The sequence below is a fragment of the Sceloporus occidentalis genome, unplaced genomic scaffold, assembly GCF_023333645.1.
Source record: "Sceloporus occidentalis isolate IW3139 unplaced genomic scaffold, rSceOcc1.0.p SCAF_1, whole genome shotgun sequence".
NCBI classification, from domain to species: domain Eukaryota; kingdom Metazoa; phylum Chordata; class Lepidosauria; order Squamata; family Phrynosomatidae; genus Sceloporus; species Sceloporus occidentalis.
Window position 1 is genome coordinate 278,960,282 of NW_028316981.1, and position 19,954 is coordinate 278,980,235.

At 40.8% G+C, this 19,954-nt stretch overlaps 1 protein-coding gene across 5 annotated transcripts in view; it reads right to left on the minus strand.

Annotated features, from left to right (window-relative positions):
• The window catches only part of AP3B1 (adaptor related protein complex 3 subunit beta 1), a 207,715-nt gene that overhangs the window by 81,294 nt on the left and 106,467 nt on the right, over positions 1–19,954 (minus strand). For all 5 annotated transcript variants that reach the window (XM_089494600.1, XM_089494591.1, XM_089494621.1 and 2 more), the window contains exons 16-20: positions 16,519–16,705; positions 15,407–15,537; positions 14,390–14,519; positions 12,502–12,652; positions 8,792–8,939 (exon numbers count right to left, since the gene is read on the minus strand). In XM_089494600.1, the coding sequence (XP_089350726.1) occupies positions 8,792–8,939; positions 12,502–12,652; positions 14,390–14,519; positions 15,407–15,537; positions 16,519–16,705 (747 nt within the window). The remainder of the gene's footprint in view (positions 1–8,791; positions 8,940–12,501; positions 12,653–14,389; positions 14,520–15,406; positions 15,538–16,518; positions 16,706–19,954) is intronic.

The following is a 19,954-nucleotide window of genomic DNA, read 5'->3' on the forward strand; positions in this document are numbered from 1 at the left end:
AGCCACATTGGATATAATGGGCCTCATGCTTCCTGTGTGGCCATGCACACGCACTCTCCCAATTTCCAGACGGCTTCAGCGTAGGCTGAAAGCCGCCTATAACGAGCCCATGTATGGCACAGGCTCACTGTACTGCTTAGAAAAGTCCTGAAAGAAGCACTGCCCGATGCCCCACTTTTTGTGACTCATGCCTTCAGCTGCCCAGATAGGAGTGTATGTGTGAGTGTTTGTGAAAAGGAACGTTGGTACTTACCTGTGATATGTTTATTTCCAGCAGACATTGTCCTAACAACCTAAAGTTTGGATAACTCCTTCCATTTCCTCCTATAGGCAGGAAAAACAAAGCAGATAACCTGGCGCCCTATAGCAGTGATGGTGAACCTTTTAGAGGCCGAGTGCCCAAACTGCAACCCAAAACCCAATTACTTATTGCAAAGTGCCGTGTCCCTCTGGTTTTCTAGTAACAAACTCTGGCAAACTCTGTGCTGGGGCGACGGCACATGTGCCCACAGAGAGGGCTCTGAGTGCCACCTCTGGCACACGTGCCATAGGTTCCCCATCACTGTCCTATAGGGAGGAACTATCCCTCTTGGAAGTCAGTCATTAGCCAGCCAAAGAGAAAGAATGGCAATAGTCATCAGTATTAAACAACCATCATAGACCAAAACAACCACTAAGCGATCTATCCACTAGAAGCCAGAACACATATCTTTATGCAGGATAACAAAGGACATCCATCAGGTAGAGCCAGATCCCATAGTCAGCACCCAAGGGTGGGTAGGACCCTGTCTGCTGGAAATGAACATAACATGGGTACAGAATGCCTGTGCCATACGCAGGCGTGATACGCGGCTTTAACCTTACATGGAAAGTTAAGCCACCAGGGATTGGTGTCCATGCCCATAGGGTGCACATTGCGCCGAATGCAGGAATGCTCCCCCATTCAAACTAATGGAATTTGAGCATGTTCCCCCATACACGGGGTGGTGGTGGTCCGGAACAGATTCCCCACGTATGGGGAGGGCCCACTGTACCAATGTTCTTGAAGTTTAGGATCTCCCAAAACCACCTCTAGGATAGGGAGGGAGAGGCTGATAAGGCAACAGAAGCATCTGGCACCACTCACTGTAGGGCTCTTGTAACAAAGGCCACCTCTGCGGACTGAACCATGTCTAGCTTCTAAAGTCTTAAAAAAGAAAGATGGAGGGAGACCTCCAAGTGTCTGGCTTAAAAGGTGCTAATGGCCAAGATGGTGAGGTAGCTGCACTCTTGATGGAATTTATCACCCCTCAGGAAGGGTCCAGCCTAGAACCTGTCAACACTCGAAACATATGATCCATCTAGTCAGAGAAGATGGCCAACCTAGCCCCAGGTCTTGTGGTGGGAAGAGACAAGCAAGACCCCAATGTATTAAAGGTGGCTGAATCTTATTTCTAGTGCTCTGAGCATATCAAGAATGTGGCAGATGTTTGTAGCCTGTCGGTTGAGGTAAAAATCTAAAAGCAAAGTGACATGCCTTACAAGGCACGCCAAGTTGACCCCTGGGACAAAGGAAGGATGCAGACAAAGCACCACTGAGTCTGGTCTGGAGAAGCAAAGTTGTTGAGTAGTGACAGTTCGCCATGCTGACAGAAAAGGAGGCACTCAAAGACAGGCCTTTAGCGAGGCCTCCTAGAGAAGCTCCAATGCTCAAGGGTCAGGACCTTGAGGATTGTACGAAGAACACCAGAGGGAATGGCATCTGGTCGGTGGAGCCTGAAGGAAAAAACGCCCTTAAGTGAGCCATTGGTGTAAGGGGTGGGCAGTGAACCTGTATGCCCTCCTATGCGGCTGAATGGATGATGTAGATAACAACTGATGGTGGACTGTATAGAGTCACAACCCATGCTTGAAATCATTGGCGGACCCAGATGAGGCTGGAGATCAAAAAATTGAGACAGACTAACGGCTTGAGCCTATAACCTCATCGGACAACCTGAAGATGTATATGTAGGTAAGATTGTTAGAAGGACTTGTAGAAACCAAAGTAGAATCCACCACCTCTGGGGAATATCAGCAGTGCCCTAACATCTGTCGTAATCTCAATGAGCGACGCTGAAGCCACTCTGGGTCTGGCTGAAGAATCTGGCCCTGAACTACAAGGTCTTGACAAGGTAGCAGAAGCCGAGGATGCCAGCTCCCCTAGAATTACCTTCAATAAGCCAAACAGGATCAAGGCTCCCAGCCTGGCAAGGAGAGGAGCCGGTGGAAACGTAAACTGGGAAGCCAGCCATGGGGGATTAGAACCCTCCTGACTGACCACAGATCAGATCAGTTGTCACTGTGAGACTGTAGGTCTGAAGCCATCTGACACTGAGCCATGTGGAGGCTACTGGAGACACCTTCTAGTGTCAGGCTTGTGTCACTGAGATCGGTTAAGGGTTGACACGGAGGCCCAGAAGACAGGGAACAGGGACCACAGGGGGGAACCATGGCTAGAGACAATTATTTAGAGATGGCCTTCTGGCCAGACAAGACAAGCCCTGTAGAAATCAAGCACGGATGCTGGTCCAAAGGAGGCAGACTATCAGTTAAACCCAAAGCCCCAGAGGAGGTCTAGTGGCGAGAAAGATCGTGTCCCTGGCTGACCAAGGATCGCAGGGGATGATGTGGAAAAGGTTATGGTCCAAACGAACTACAGGGGCACCATTACCACCTCTGAGGCCAAAAGACCCACAACAGCTGGAAGATCAGGAAGGAGGCCGGAAGTCGCCTGGGAGGGATCACAAGGAAGATGTGATGTCTCTGAGGCTGAAGCACCTCATGTATATTACCGCCAATCCAGAAAAAGGGATTCCACCTCAACATTAGGAGGAACTTCCTGACAGTAAGAGCTGTTAAACAGTGGAACACACTCCCTTGAAGGATGGTGGAGTCTCCTTCCTTGGAGGTCTTTAAACAGAGGCTGGATGGCCATCTGTCAGGGATGCTCCGATTGTGAGTTCCTGCATGGCAGGGGGGTTGGACTGGATGGCCTTTGTAGTGTCTTCCAACTCTATGATTCTATGAAATGAAGATGACTCACCTGCTGGTCGACCAGACAGGAGAGAAATGCATAGGCCCCCCTAAACTAGTGATTCCCCCAGAGAAACCATATGCTTGACAAGTGTATAAAGTCTGATGGAGAGATGGGAAGTAACATGCATCACAAGGAACCAGGCAGAGAGGTGATCCCCAGACCGAGCTGATTCCAGGATGGTTGGGAGAGTCTCTCTCTGGAATCTCGTGTCATTAGCTGTGTTATCATGCTATCATTATTATCAATATCAACATGTTATTATCTTATTAACAATAACCTTAGGGTTTTCAAACGGGTGTGATTGAGCCCTAACAGCAAAGGAATGGCTCTCAAGCAGTCATAACAATCAGGCCACAAGGAGAGAGGTGCAGCCGTCCCCTAGCCTCTCGAAAGTGAAACCAGTTAATGGTCTCAAACTCTCTCTTAAGGCTGTTAGCAGGGGACGATGATTCACAGAGAGTTTTTTTTTTTTTAAATATAAAAACCAAATCTTAGAGGGTGGAATGGAGGTCACCCGGAGAGGGGACACTGCCTAGATGGTGGTGACCTGACACTGAGCAGCCCCGACAAGCGGGCGAATGGTGAATCTGGGTGAGGCAAGAAGTGAGAACAACCAGCTGCCCAACTCAGGACTAAATAGACTCAAGGCTATGCCCAGAGTGACTAATAGAAGGCAAGAACACATCGACCCTGAGACAAGAAGTGACACTGTCTCCTATGGGACAACTTTTATGCAGTGTGTGTGTGTGTGTGTGTGTGTGTGTGTGTGTGTGTGTGTATACACGTAGCTATATATCTATATATGTCTAGTCTATCTATAGCTTGACTCAAGCCCCCCCCCCCCCCGAATGGCTTGTAGCCCAGTAAGGGGAATAATGGCCAGTTTGATTGGACTAGAGTCCAATTAATTGGACCTCTAGACCCCGATCAAGATCTGATTGTGGACCGCAACACTATGGCCTGATCGCACCAGAACTGTAAAGCATCCCGCATAACATCTGGTGTGAAGATTAGGGGTTCAGACCACATATAAGACCTCGCTTAAACCAAGTGGCCAGAAGACGAACTCTCAAATAGGTTGTATAACACAGGAGAAAGGTCCTAGCCATCACTGAGGTGGTGGCCTAGGACATGATAGCCCCTAGACAAGTTCTCGCATGCCTCCATACAGGCCGGCAGCAATCCTCTGACTAGGCAATATCAGGGTGTCTAGCATATCTCTGGACCAACAACAATGTTGAGGACACCAGGGTGCCCTGGGGAACCTGAGGCCTACTTATAATAAAGGCGTCTGCAAGGGGAACCAGATGGCCCAATGGCCCAAAAAGGGTAATACGAGGCTCCTTGACCAAGGACGATGAGGGAACTGAAACCAGATTGATCAACTAACCCTGATCACCAGAACTGAATGGAGATATGTATCTCCTAACAAGGAGGATACCGGTACTGACAAAAAACACATTCATTGTCTCACCCTGACAAGCCGCCAACCCCTGATCAGGTGGACGAGTGACATCGAAGCAGCTATAGCACCCAAACTTATTAGCTGGTTTAAGCTCAAGCGCTAACCAGGGCCAATCCTGTAGCTTTAGAGACAGGGTAGGATTGGGCATGGTCAGGGAGGTAAGGCCATAAGCCCTAGTTGAACCCAGTTATAAACTTCCAGTCAGGAGGGAATAAAACAGAAAGGCTGTCCTAGCCGACGTCGGCAGGTGAGAGTGTGACCTCCCCAAGGTCGCCCTGACTCTGATGAAAGACTTGTGTCTGAACAGGGATCCCATTCAGTTTAAATGACTCATTTGTATTTTAAAAACCTTGTGAGAGGTATCCTGTGAGCAGGAGGAAAGCCAGTTGTAAGGGTGAGGGAAGGGCCACAGCTGCCATGGTGTGTAGGGAGAACTCTCTGATTCTCCAAGATGGCAGCGTCCATAGTTGGCCATGCAGCCAAGGTGGTGGCCCCCATAGCTCCCTATCCGGCCAATATGGCAGCCCCCATAAATGGCCATGAGGTCAGGGTGGAGACCTGTATAACAGTTGCCGCAACCACTGGCAAATGCCAAGCCCTCCCTGGCCAAGCCAAGGCACAGAGCATTGTCCAGCTTGATTCAGAGGGGTGCTGCTGATGCTAGCAGCAAGCAACCAAGCCCTTACTCACCCTAGCAGTCTGGCCTAGGCCATCTCAGAGTACAGAATGGGGGATGAGGCTGGAGAGGAGAAGGCCCCCTCCTCAAGAGTCACCATCCACGGGAGCTCCCCAAAGAAGGAGGGAGCTCTGGCATTTATAACCTCAGGTAAAAAATAAAGATGTCCATGGCCAACCTGCTGAAGTGAGGTTGGGAGGAGGGGGAGTCTGGTCTAACTCTCACTGGGAAGGCCTCTGTCACCCCAAGATGGTGGGCCCTGAGTAGAAAACGCCCTGAAAATTAGTGAGCTTGCAGCAAGTACTCATTGTTTTCATAGGAACAACCAGCAGCGGGCTGGGGAGGGAAGGGCCCTCTTCAGCAACTCCGAAGATGAACCCCTTCCCTAGCTGAGTCCCTGAAATTATTATAGATGCTGTCTCTTGAGGCTCTGAAGTTGTGGTCCTGAGCCAGGGCTGGTGGGGAATGATGGAGATAGCCACCCCCCCAGCCAGACTCATGGGCTCTTCCCTTAACATAAACCCCCAAGGGAGGGATAGCAGGAAGGGAAGGCAGAGGATACACCTTAGAAACTCTGAGGTAAGGGGAAAAGCTCACAAAAAGCACACACACACAAAGATGAGACTAGAAGAAAAGTTCACTGGCTCAGAAAACATGTCATGCTAGGAATTTAGGCAGGAAAAAGACTGGCTTTGAAGGGGGATAGCAGCTCCCTATAGGGAACCAGTTTATCTGCTTTGTTTTTCCTGCTGATAGGAGCAAATTGGAGGATCTACCCAAACTTCAGGAAGTTATGATGGGAAAGAGGGATTCCCTTCCCAATCCAATTTTAAAGTCTTCCCCCATCAAACAAATACCCCATATAATTCCACTTCTTTCCCTCCCTAATCCGATTTTAAAGTCTTTCCCCCAATCAAATACCAGATTTAACTCCACTTCTTTCCCTTCCTAATCTGATTTTTTAAGCCTTCTCCCCCCATTAAACAAACAAGCAATTTAATTCAGGGGAGCAAGCTTGTTTTCTGATGCTCCAGAGAACAGAATCCGGAACAATGGATGCAAGATACAGGAAAAGAGATTCCACCTCAACATTAGGAAGAACTTCCTGACAGTAAGGGATATTCGACAGTGGAACACACTCCCTCGGAGAGTGGTGGAGTCTCCTTCCTCAGAGGTCTTTAAGCAGAGGCTGGATGGCCATCTTTCTGGGGATGCTCTGATTGGGAGCTCCTGCATGGCAGGGCTGGCCCTTGTGGTCTCTTCCAACTCTATGATTCTAACTCCATTTCTTTCCCTTCTTAATCTGATTTTAAAACTTTCTCTCCCCATCTAAGACCCGATTTAATTCCACTTTTCCCTTTGCAATCCAATTTTAAAGCCTTCTCCTGCACATCAAAGAAACACCCCTTTTAACTCTACTTATTTCCCTTCCCAATTCAATTTCAAACCTCTTCTCCAGCACCTGGAAAGTGGTGTTACGTGGTCGGGAGAGTTCTGGAGAAGGGGAATGAGGGAAGGAAGCAGTGTTCCTCCCTTTACATCATTTGTTATAGCCCCCCCCCCCCCCAAGTTTTACCCTCGACTTATCCACAAATCATATCAAATTCCATGATTTTGACCCCAAAACCTTTCCTCAATTTATACATGAAGCCGACTTGTACAGAAGTATATAAGGTATCTATATGTAAATGAATATGATTATCATTTGAATCCTGCTTTAAGTCTCAAATATGGGGGAAAGGCGGGGTATAAATAAAGTGGGAAAAGCAGTATAGCACTATTGGAAATAAACCCGGTATAGTTGCCATATCCAGACACACTACTGGCCAAATTTAAACCTAGAATCCTTTGCACATTTTCCTCAAGAGTATCCCAGCTCTGAAAGCCAGTCTGATGTAGTGGCTTGAGTGTTCAACTATGACTCTGGGAGACCAGTGTTCGAATCCCTGCTTGGCCACAGAACACCACTGGGTGACCTTGGGCAAGCCACACAGTCTCAGAGGATGGCAATGGCAAATCCCCTCTGAAGAAACCTGCCAAGAAAACCCCATGATAGCATTTTAGGGTTGCCATAAATTGAAAACGAACTGAAAGCACACAACAACAACAGCAGCAACAACATATTGAGGATGGATCAAACTTGTTCTCTGCTGCTCCAGAGACTAGGACATGGAATAATGGATTCAAACTACAGGAAGAAATTCAACCGAAAGTCTGGGAGGGCTTCAACAGTGTCAGCTCCTGAAATTGTGGAGTGTGTTCATGACCTAATTTTGGTCAGATCAGTGAACCTCAGCTAAAACAATTCCTGTGACACAAGAGATATCCCAAGAACACACTGGGGTTTTTATTCATGGCCTATGTAAAAGCTGTCAGCCAAGTGGGTGCTGAAATGTTTGAATGCTGACCAACTACAAAATCAAATGGATACCTCCAAGTTGATTTTGCAGCATTTAAAGCAATCTAGTGATAATATTTTGGAATAATTCATCACTGTTTAAACTTGGCTTCTTCACGGCTGAAGAAATTCAGGATTCAAAGGTTAGCACTCCCTCAAATGTATAACAATGTTCAGAACTGGAGAGCAGTAATTCTTATACACTGAATGTATATTCTTATACCCAAGGTTTATTTCTGAATTTCATAAGAACAGCCCACTGGGGCAGATAGTGGAGTGAAGGATCATCACTGCTTTTGATGCACTATTGAAATATTCCAACATTTTCAGCCATATGTTAAAACGTCATATCCAAATATGCTGCTAGATTATTCCAACAAAGTTTCTTTTTAAATAGTAAATCTACAACCGATATGGATAGTACAATTACTTAACCAAGCATCTTGCACAGCCCTTTGTCTTTTCAAAATCTTAGCTCTATGATCTTCAGCTCCACATCCATGAATGTCTCAACCGGTCTTCACTCCCTCTGACTAGCAGTGTGACCATGTTACTCTCAAAATGTCAAGTGATATCTATTTTAAAATAAATTTTCACAGATCACACAGATCTGTATTTTATGTCCAAATTATGGTTGTACACACAAAAAAGTAAATATAATTACTTAGAATACGAAGTTAATCTGCTAGCGATCTACTTTTACTTGAGTGCCTTGGATCTATCAAAAACCGAAACCCAAGAATGATGGGACTCTAAATGCTGAAATGTAAGCTTCCACAGAAGTTATATGAATATACAGTTCAACAGCAACATGACTACTATAGTAATGCTAGCAGAATTTTCCTAACACTGCATCAAATCCTTCTCAATGCCTTCTATAATTATATAATTTATGCAGCAGAAACTGAAACATATTCCATTAATGTATTCTACAGTGGTTAATCATTCACCCTAAACAGTCTCCTCCTTTCACTACTGCAAAGTAAGAACATATTAATTTTCATTAACTTCCAATTAATGTTTTTGCAAAGAACTTCTAATGGAAAAATAAATAATTCAGACCACAACACGTTTGCTGAGAAGCTCCATTTTCACATATCATTAAGGTAATGATTAATGATTCACATACCATTAATGTAATGTAAATGCACCAATAACTGTACATTTCAACATGTATACGAATTAGAGATATACCTTGGGAAAACTTGTTGTATGGAATGATTTTCTAGCTTCCAAATTACTTTCAGTGACATTTTCTGAGCTGGAGTCTGAAGAACTGTCCTCAACTGAGCTTGATTCTGAGCTTGACTTCACTGTATGTTCTTCTGTTCCTTCAGAGTCACTAAGCATAAAATATATGTACAAGCAATTCAACTGAAAATTATTACATTTTTTAAAAAACTTAATAAAAATGTTGGAGATTGCATAGCCTTGTCATATACTGTTTTGAACAGCATGTTCAAATGACTCCGTTTTTTGAAAACATTTTAAATAATAATATTACAAGAAGGATGGCACATAATTTCACTTGATTTGTAGGTTATGACCAAGCCATAGCTCATTTGTTGAAGTCTAGGTATGTTCCCTCTAGTCTCGCACACACATATCAATTTTCTCTGCCACATTCTTGTGTACAGTAGCCATTGCTTGTATTGCCAATTTCAACTGGGTTTCCCCACTTCAACATATATAAGACATTATTTAACCTTATTGAATAAACAAATGAAAAATGACAGTGCCCTTGTCTTCTCTAGTTCACTGTCTTTTCTGTTGTCCTAAGTATTGAAGGTAACAGTCAGATGAGAGTCTCTTTCTTCCTCAGAGGCTCTCCATCTCATTTGGAATCCCACAATTCCAAATTATGTGGAAAATCTACATGTACAATGGAAGCGCTCTTCTTCAGACAGTCACCCTTCATGTGGAAATGGTGATAAGACAGGGATAAAACAGGGACAGGACTAGCACACTCCCTTACTGCATGTCTTTATTCAAAATGGTTAAACAATGCCAGAAATACAGCTAAAAGTAATCACAATTTGCCTGATTCAAACAACCCCAGAATCCATTTCTGTAATTAGAATTTGGGGTTCAGACCAGTGCATGCAACAGAAGGAGGCTGAAGTCTTCTGACAGCACATTTATAATGGCTAAGTCTCAATTTGGCCATATTATCTGAACCAGAGCCTACAAGCATGTGCAATATACTATCAACAAATATGGCTTTTTCCAGCTCAATCAACATTGCACAGATCCCACACACTAAATAAACGCCAGCTTCGTTCCAGCTTGGGGGCATGGTGTTAAGAGACTGCATGTTTCCAAGATGCCCAGAAGCCGCCAGGCTGTCCAGATATGGGCTGGCTTTCGGGTGCTCTGGTGGCACGCCACAGGAACACCGCAAAGCCAGGGCAAAGGCAGGAAAAGCTGGCTTTTTGTCAGCTCAAAAAGGAGCTGTAATTTGCCACTTCTTTTTGGGCCAGCAAAAAAGCAGATTGGGGCCACCGTCCCAATCCGGCTTTCTCAGGGCCAGCTTCACGCCACCCCATTCGGGTGGTCTGTTTCACCCCTTGGTTTAGATATGAATAAGAACTCCATTCATTTTAATTACAGAACTTAGGTTGTACTTCAAAAAAGGCAAGACAGGAACTACACTACACTTACGACTGAAGAGAAACTCATATAAACATATAGCTACTATTAACAGGCTAGCATCCAATTGGGCAGTTCCACTGATATAATGACTTCAACAGAAATGGCTTAATGACCCTTTGTGTGCCAAACCCTACTCTGACTCTGAGTGGTTTCCCATTTGCATTTGCTGAGCAGAACATGCCACAAACCATCCTGGGCATAAAATACTGTTTGAAAACACTGAAATTCTGGACCATGCCAACCACTACCATGTCAGGATGCACAGGGAAGTCATTGAAATCCAGAAACATCTGGATAATTTCAACCAGAAAGAAGAAACCCTTAAAGTGAACAAAATTTGGATACCAGTCCTGAGGAATAGCAAAATAAGGACTCAGCAAATGCAAATGGGAAACCATTCAGAGTCAGGGGCTTTTCCAGCAGATAATGATCACCAATTAACAGACATTAATCCTCTTTTGCATTAGCCTCCCAGCCTGAGGCGTGCCATCAGCACAGAACAATACACATGCAAATCACTCTTGCATTCCCAGGCTCACACAGTATATATACATCCACTTTTTCCAGGCAAGCATTCTCTGAAGATGCCACAGATGCTGGTGAAACGTCAGGAAGAAACTATTCTAGAACATGGCCACATAGCCTGAAAAACCCACAAAAAAGTATGGATGCCGGCCATGAAAGCCTTCGACCTACTCTAGAGAGTTAGGCAATCCTTCAGTGCAGTCTTTCTGGGGAACACAATGATTCAGAGGGAAAGGGAAGAAAGTTCTACTGCTCTAGCAGTGAAGTGCTAATGTAAGATTGGTTAAAATCCAGCCTATGGGTCACAGCAACCCCCATTCCCTCTCAACTCACTTTATTTTTTAACTGAAAAGGGCACTTTCCCACTATGGGATGCCTGGGGGCAATTATCCTATGCTCCCCAACAAAGAATTATTTCATAAGAAAAACAGACGTCATTTTTATGAGAGGGGATTGTTGTATTTTAAACTTCATTCTTATGTTTTCAAAGGATTTTATATTTTTTAAAAATTAAGGACATTATAATATGCCAACTTGTTCAACTGTTTTTAACATCTCCCTCATATTTTATTTCCACTCTCCCAACACTTCCATTTGTTTTAAAAAGCTGTAATGGTTCCAGAAATTATTCAGAGTGAAAATTTTTTTTAAATAAAACTGAACTATTTTCAATATAAATAGTGAATTATTTGAAAATAATATTTTTTTTCAGGGAAAACATACTTCTATAATCTGTTCTGATAAATAATTTGTTTATCTTATTGCTTAAGATTTAAGTGTTAATCCAATATTTTTGTTTTTAAAAAATTGCTGATACATAGTTTTTTAACTTTGCAATGATGAAAAGCTGATTTTAATTTAACCTACAGATTTCATTTGTTCTGAACAGGAAAAACAATATAAATCACTTTTAAAATCATTAAATCCTGACTTAAATTAATAAAGTCATAATTAGGGCATTATGCTGTGTTTGTTATGGAAGTGGCAGGGCGAGCTGCTTTAATTACTGTCTGTAATAAAAGGAGCAGAGTGCGTACTGCACCCCAATCAGTGCTGTCAGCCACGACTGAGCTGAGCTGCAAACTCATCAAGTCAGCTGGCAGCAGGCAACAGAGCAAAAGGGTGATCATGTCTGCAGAGGGCACTTGCTGACAGAAGTATAAGAAACAGATTCAGACAATCCAAGATATTAGCCTCAGTTACTTAAAGTTTTGATGATATTTTAATACATGTTAACTCTGTTGGTAATAAGGCAATCTTTGAAAACCCTAGCACTTAAGCAGCTTCTGACCATCTCCATTCACAGCCCTTGCCTCCAATATATGGATCATAATCCTTTTACTGTAACATTATTTAGGGAAAAATCAATTGCCTTCATTACATAATGGCAGGATATGGAAGAATTTAATTTTATCCCTCAGCAAAATTGCTGTATAAGGGTAATTAACTATTTCATAAAGAGGTATAACTGTTCAGTCTCCCAAGGTTATGCTAATATCCTCTGCTGAACACCTAAATATTCAACTCAAGTTAAATAAAAAATAAACGGAAGAGTTGCCCAATTTACAAGCAATACCTGCAGTCTGACAGAAGTGGATATCTTCTTTCTGGAGTGAATTTCATTATGAAGAACACAGTTGAATGCATTTGTTGCACAGGATTGGTTACATCAATATTCTGACGCGTTGCCTGTCATAATCAACGTACATACCTATATGCATACATACCCCTTTAAAATCGTAGCCTCTCTATGTGGGACTATTGTTTTGGCCTTTGATTTCCTATTGCTCTCATCTTCAGTAGAAGAAGTGTCACTACTTTCCGTACTGCTGTCTCCTTGGCCTTCCTTTTTTCCTTCTTCACTATCACATTCACTCTCTAGAATAAGAAAGTATTATGTCTGTACAGAATCTGAAAATACATATATTTGTGTGTGTGTGTGTGTGTGTGTGTGTATCTGTAATATAGTATCATTTTTAATATTTAAGTACTTTATCCATTCATGAACACAATATATTAATGACACTTCAATCAGGAAAGTTATTTACTTTCTAATTGGCTGGAAAGTGTTTCTAATACTTAAGTTGAAGGTACACTTTCCCAGTTTCAGTCCATTGCTTTGGCTTGCAACCTTTAATAATCTTTAGCAGCTTCTTCTTGTGCTCCTAGAATAGAAGAAGACCAGCCAGATGGGAAAGATGTCCTTTTTTATATCTATGCATATCTGTATTTATACGCTGCATTTGAGTGATTCATTAGATCTGAATGTTTGATCTAAGGGGCCAGATAATTAAAACATAAGATGATCAGTCAACTCAAACAGTAACACATTCTGATAGTCTTCTAACATATTTTTATTAGGATTTTCAATTTCAGAATTTTTGAAGGTTTTATTTTTGAAGAGGGAAGATCAAATATATTAGTGTTACCTAATATATTTACATGAACCAAATTTCAGACAATGCAAGACTTACATACAACCAGAATTTATTATTTTTATTCTTAATAACATTTCTTTATCAATGACAAATTTTCAGGTCCATATCCCGTCCTTCCTGTATCTCTGAATAATAATTTTCTATGAATGTACAGTGTGCCCGCGTTATACACGGCTGTGTATACGCGGACTTGAGCGTATGCACTCAAGACGCAGGGAGCGCATGGGTAGCAAGGGGCATGTGCACGCTGCCGCACTGCTACACCGCCGCGCTCACGAGTCCCATTCATTTGAATGGGGCTCAAGCATAGGCGAAATTCGCTTTGTGCAGGGGGGGGGAATCCCCCACATAAGGCGAGACTCAACTATATATGTGAATAATATTTTCTTTGTGAATTCTAAATGATTCATGATAATGGCTGGATGATCAGATATCATGAGGATGGCCAAACCACTCTTGGCTTTATGGCTGTATATGAATTTACTGCAAAAAATAACTTCACTAAAAAATCAGGTATACTACCTGGATGGCTCGTGTACCACCTGAAGGTGCTGCAGGGGGACCAGTCATAAAACTGAAACTGGCTCATTGCCTCCACAGCCACAGACCCACCAACCAACCATAGAACAATTAAGAGCTATTGTGGAATATCAAGACTTAGTGGTGACAAAGGTTAAAATGAAACTCACTGGGCCACCTTAGGTCAGTCACAATTCCTCAGCCCAATGTACCTTATAGGATTGCTCTAAGGTTTGATGCACCAAGATGTTTGCAGAAAACCTGAATGACCTTTACAGTCTTTAATAACCATCCTCCTTATTCTATGATCATGAATACACAAAATAGGTATGAGCACTGAAAGTGTATCTAAACGTAGTAGTCTTTATACATATATAAGATCATAAGCATCTAAGGGAAAATTGGACTAACTTCTGAAAAAATGAGTTTACGGTCATATTGTAAGACAGAATATTAAATGTAGTTTTCTATTATTAAAAATATAAGAATGTTCATATTGTAAAATGTTATACATTAATTGATTACAGTATAACTGCTATTACATAAAAGCTATAGCCATTCAGTAGCCATAAATAGCTTAAGGACTGGAACATATCAGAGGGACCACAAAATCAGTATTCACATTTCATGACCGTGATTCCTCTGTATGAAAACATACCACTGTCACTACTGCTAGAAGTATCATCACTTTCCTTGTCTTCATCCTCCTCTTCCTCTGACTCAGAGTAGAACCTTTCATTGGGTTTCTCTTTCTTTGTCTTCCCTAACATTGAAGGCCATTCTTTTGCCTGTTCATAAAATTTGATGTTGAAATGGTTAAAACTATGATAGGTAACACCTCTCTTGTTTGACCTGACACACAGGAACATACACAATAATACAGAAGGAAACAGAAATCTAGACCATAAAATAATGGGAGTTGTAGTTGTGTTCCAACATTCACAGAGTAATACAAAAACAAGCAGAAATCTACAACTTCAAATACGGGGACCTGTAGTTATGTTCCAATACTAATGTTGTTATGAAATGTTACATCTCATTTTTAATGAAAATTATCAGAGTATCTAACAAAAGAAAACAAAGAACACAATCTTTTTTTCTCAACATTGTGAACACTTCCATCCTTACTTGATCAAAGTAAGTTGTGAAAATGGAGGAAGTTAGCTAAATAAATCATTGTTTAAAAATACTTCCTCGAGAGATGTTGCTTTATATTGCTCCAGGGCACAGGTCTATCTAGCACAAGACTGTTGACACTGCCTGACAGCAGCTTTGTAGCATTTCAAGCGGCCCTGCATCTCGCTATCTGGGATCTCATGCATGGGAAGAACACACTCAACCAATAAAATATGGCTCTTTTTACTGTTTCTTAATCCTTTAAACTCACAAAATATTTTGATTAAACTGGGTAAGGTTGAATTAATAGCTGTAACTGAAACACCAGCAACCTAGCTAGAATTAAGGTGACAGAATAAAAATGCATATTGGAAAATGTACTGAACATCAGCAAGTGCATATGGAAAGTTTCAAAGTGGTCACCTATAGAAGAAAAACTTCATTTTGTGACATGTTTATTTCAATTCACTTGAAATCTTTATTGTTAGAAATAATTTACCCACACAGATACACAAGCCTTGCTCCCAAAATAATAAATTATTTTGAACAGTTAACATACCGACTCAATTATCTCTACATTTCTCACTGAGGGGTCAGGTGCAATCTCTGGCCAATTAGACAACTCCAGATAGCCATTGGCTTTCATGTTCAGAGTATGGGACAACGTACCAAGCTGGAAGTACTCTCTGTCTATGGTGAGGAGGTGAAAAATATAGACATGAACTCTATGTGGCAAAGAGCAATCTTAATCAGGACTAAAGGTAATTGGCATTACATTACCTGAAATGCCATGGAATAAACATAAACTAGAAAATTCTTCATAGGTCAAAAAACTGATTCCAGTCCATAGATTACAATAATCTCCCCATAATGGTCAATAAAAAAGCTAATCAGTCAGTGTGTTTAGAGGTGTTGCTCTGAAATGTAGCTTCTCTAAAAATTACTTTACTGTGAATATTAAGAATGACAGCAGAGTTAAATAATCCATATACATGTCTTGGAACAAACACATCCAGAATTTTAATAGTTTTTCCTTCAGAAGAAGGGATGCTTTCAGAGTTTAAAGCAGGATTAAAACACCAAAGTATGAAAAATATTCAGAAAGCTATAATTAATATAATACAGTCATAAATCAGGGTTACAGCACTTTTTAAAAACTAGGTGGACACCAACAGATATAGTGTACATACTGCTGCCTTTCATCTAAAACTGATTAGTAGGAAAATAATAACCATTCCGGTATCTCAAAACAAACTAAATCTGGAGGGGACCTTTAATGTTTCCCCTCCACATTAATAATGAAATCATGAAAAGTCACTCTTGGAAGTCTTATAACTAGTTCAAAATCCTTCTATACAGACTATGCTTAGTAATGATTATGGATTTACATTAATTAAATAAAACTATAATGTATACATACGAAGTGAACTTTTTACATCACTGTGGTTTACCAGGTTTGTAACTAAATGGTAAGTCTAGGAAGAAATGTGCAATACTGACAACTACCTCTTAAAAAAACTACTAGCTTTTTCTTAAAATCTAAATCCATATTGCTCATATGTGTACTTTTAAGCTGGCCATTTAGCAACCCGAGTTTTGGTAACATAAATATATAGATAACAGATATGTGTATCCTCAGTTAAGACTAGGAAGAAAAATTAACTGACATACCTTTAAAAGGAGACTCAAGCAGTGGGGCAGGCTTCTGTGCCAGAAATATTTTTTTGGCATACTTGCTTAAAGCTCCACTTTTCTCGTTTGGAACAATGAGCTGCCTAATAAATCTTGTACGGTCTCTGATGTCGTAGCTTTGATCATACTTGCCGAGATTTAATATGTACTGGGTAAGCAATTTTGTCTGTGAAAAAGACAAGAGGAGAATACAAGTTATTTATGATTATTGATAACTCTGGATAAACATATTTAAAGAGGTAATAAAAATGAATGGTTATGTCAAACAAATGTTGTTCCATAGGGAATATGCATTTCTAAAGCTGTAAATGGATACTGAAGCCAAAGCACATGTCCTCTTCTATACTGGGGAGGTGAATGCTGAGTACTGAGAAGCAGCCATGTGCTAGATTATTAAACTGCTGAAGTGGAAAGAAAGGCATCATTAAAAAAATAATCATATATGGCAAACCCGCTGAAGGGCCTACGTGAGAATAATGAATGTGGAAATACAACTAAAAACATGGCACTCAAAACTTAATCGGAAAAATATGCAGGACATCAAAACATCAGAGGATATTAGGAGGCTGGCAAACTGCTTCTGCTGAGGTGTGTTTTATGAAGAGATACTGTCCCTGGCATAAGCAGTGTCTGCACTCTGACTGCACTCAGTTACTTTACTCTGAATTATGACCCATTAAAGCAGACACATGAATCACTGAACTGGATTACTGCAAATTATTTGCAGTGCATTTAGCTGTTACTTTTTCATAAAAGCAAGCTGCTGATGCCCTCTAAAAACCAGGATAAAAGACTTCTTCCATTTTTCTCCTTAGAGCTTAAAGCTTCTGGTAATATTGGTCATTTATTTATATATGTAAGAGCAAGTTATATTACCACTACTTTTTAAAGCATAACTACAATCTCTAATTTAATGTGTAGGAATATTAATTATTAAAATTCTTCAATGCATGTTACATTTAATTTTTGCAAAGGAAAACATTGGAAATATACAAATAGTCTGCTGAATGCATCTTACACTCTGCTCAAAATGTGTCTCTAGAAAATGAAACCAATACAAAGGTCAAAACACTGCATTATTTAAAAGAACAATGTTCAAATAATTGTATTTCTCAATTACATGTTTCATAAAATACTTTAAATGCAGTCTGAGCTGAATAACCATACCAAGACACATCCTTTCAGGGCACATAATTAAACTCTAATATTAAGCATAATATTTCTTAACATGATTTTTACTTAAATCTATCTGTATGAATTCTGCTATAAAACATAAGTCTATTCCTTCTGTAACTCTGTAATTATCCCTAAAGAAATGTGAAGTACTATCCAATGTGGATATTAGTCTGTCTCTGAAGCTATCTGATTGTCATGGAAACACATTTAGTTCAGGGGCAGGAATCAAACAGACCTCCAGATGTAGTTGCAGTGCAACTCCCAGCACACCTTATCCTTCACAAGGTGGTTGCTCAGGCTTTGAGGAATTACAACTGGATTTAGGTCATGGCTTATAATGACTGGCACTTAAATATTTCAGTCAATGGAGAGGTGGTGAATCTGGCCAAAAATGCAGATACTCAAATATTTGAAAAGCATTCTCATTTTACTGAACTACTCCTCTTCCACTCCCAGTAACCAAATGTAGCTGATCTACACCTAGCTGCTGACTTCAAATAAATTATTTATATAAAACCTAGTGTTGATTTATAGTTTCAGTCTGCTTGCAAGCTCTCCCATCAGGTTTGCCTCCACAACTGAGAAGTACTATACTTCAGTTTCTGTCATTTAAGTTCTTTATCTTAGTGAAAAGTGGCTTACCTTAAGAAACTTAGCATTTCTATCACCATTCACTAAGCATCATGGAAGTCATTACAATTTCTTCTGTAGTTTTATTTAAAAAATGGTACATTTCCAAGCCTGAACGAAACAAGAACTGCTCACTTTTAGAAGTTCATGGCCCTCTGAATTTGGGTCTGATTACCAATGGGCTACTATTGGGAGCACCACCACCCCGTCCCACTGGCAAAATTATTTTCTCCTCTCCATACTATATTCTGAATACAGTCTTACAAAGCTGGATTAGATCTTGTGACTGGCCCAAGGTCACCCTGTGAACTCCATTTCTTAGCATTAAGTCGACTAAGGTTTTCCCAGTACAACATTTCCGCCATACCACACTGATTATCCTATCATAAAATTATGATTCAGAATTTTCTGAAGACACCAATTAACTATAAATTATTTTAAACGTTTGTATTTTACTACACGGGGATAACAATTTTTAAACAATTTTATTAGTTTCGCTCATATGAAATTCTACCCTAGAAAAGTAGGAAGACAGTAACTTCTCTCACACAGTAAGCAAAAATACAGGAAGAGGATATGTAGAGAGATCTTGTAACGCCTTTGAGACTAACTGAAAGAAATAAGTTGGCAGCATGAATTTTTGTAGATTTAAGTCTACTTCCTTAGATACAGCTGAGGAAGTAGACTTAAGTCTACAAAAACTCATGCTGCCAACTTATTTATTTCAGCTAGTCTCAGAAGTGCTACAAGGCCTCTCAACATATTGATTCTACAGACTAACATGGCTACATCTTTGGATTCAGGAAGAGAGAGAAAGAGAGAATGTCAAACATCTAAGCAAAATAAATGCACTCCAGTCATTTTAACAAGGAAGTAGGTGCTACTGAGCAGGAGCAATTATGGTGGGTGACACTGTTGGAGGATCTTTTCGAGGCTACATACTGACACCACGACTAACTGCATGGAAGGAGACAAAGGTGAACCTCCTTGCAATAACCTTTCACCAAAAAAAAAAAAAAAAAAAAACCAAACCCAGAATGAGACAGAACAAGAGACAGGAAAAGGACAGAAACAGAGAGCTAAAAGGGCAAAACAGAAGACAAGTACAAATGGAGACATAAAAGGGGCACAACAGAACCAAACAAAATGGGAAGCCACATAAGACACACATTTAAGAACAAACAGAAGGTCAGGAACTGTGTCGTATATGTTAGAAGCATTAGGCAAGGGAAACTTGAAATAGTAAGAAAAAAAATGGAATTAATAAACATAGCAATACTACAAGCTAAAATGGACAGGAATGGGACATTTTGAGTCAGATAAATACATTGTGTTCTTCTCAGGAAATGAAAAAGGGGAAAAAATAGAGTAGCAATAATATTGAGAAAGGACATAGCAAAATCAGTCAAAGGAGATAACATAAAGTAAGATCAAATCATGTGAATAACGTTTCAGGGAAAGTCAATACACATCACCATAATACAAGTATACATGCCAACCACAGAGGCAGAGGAAGAAGAAATTGAGGACTTCTATGACGGAGTCCCAAAAGAAAATGACAGCACACCCAAACAGGACTATTTTGCAATCATAGGCTATTGGAATGTCG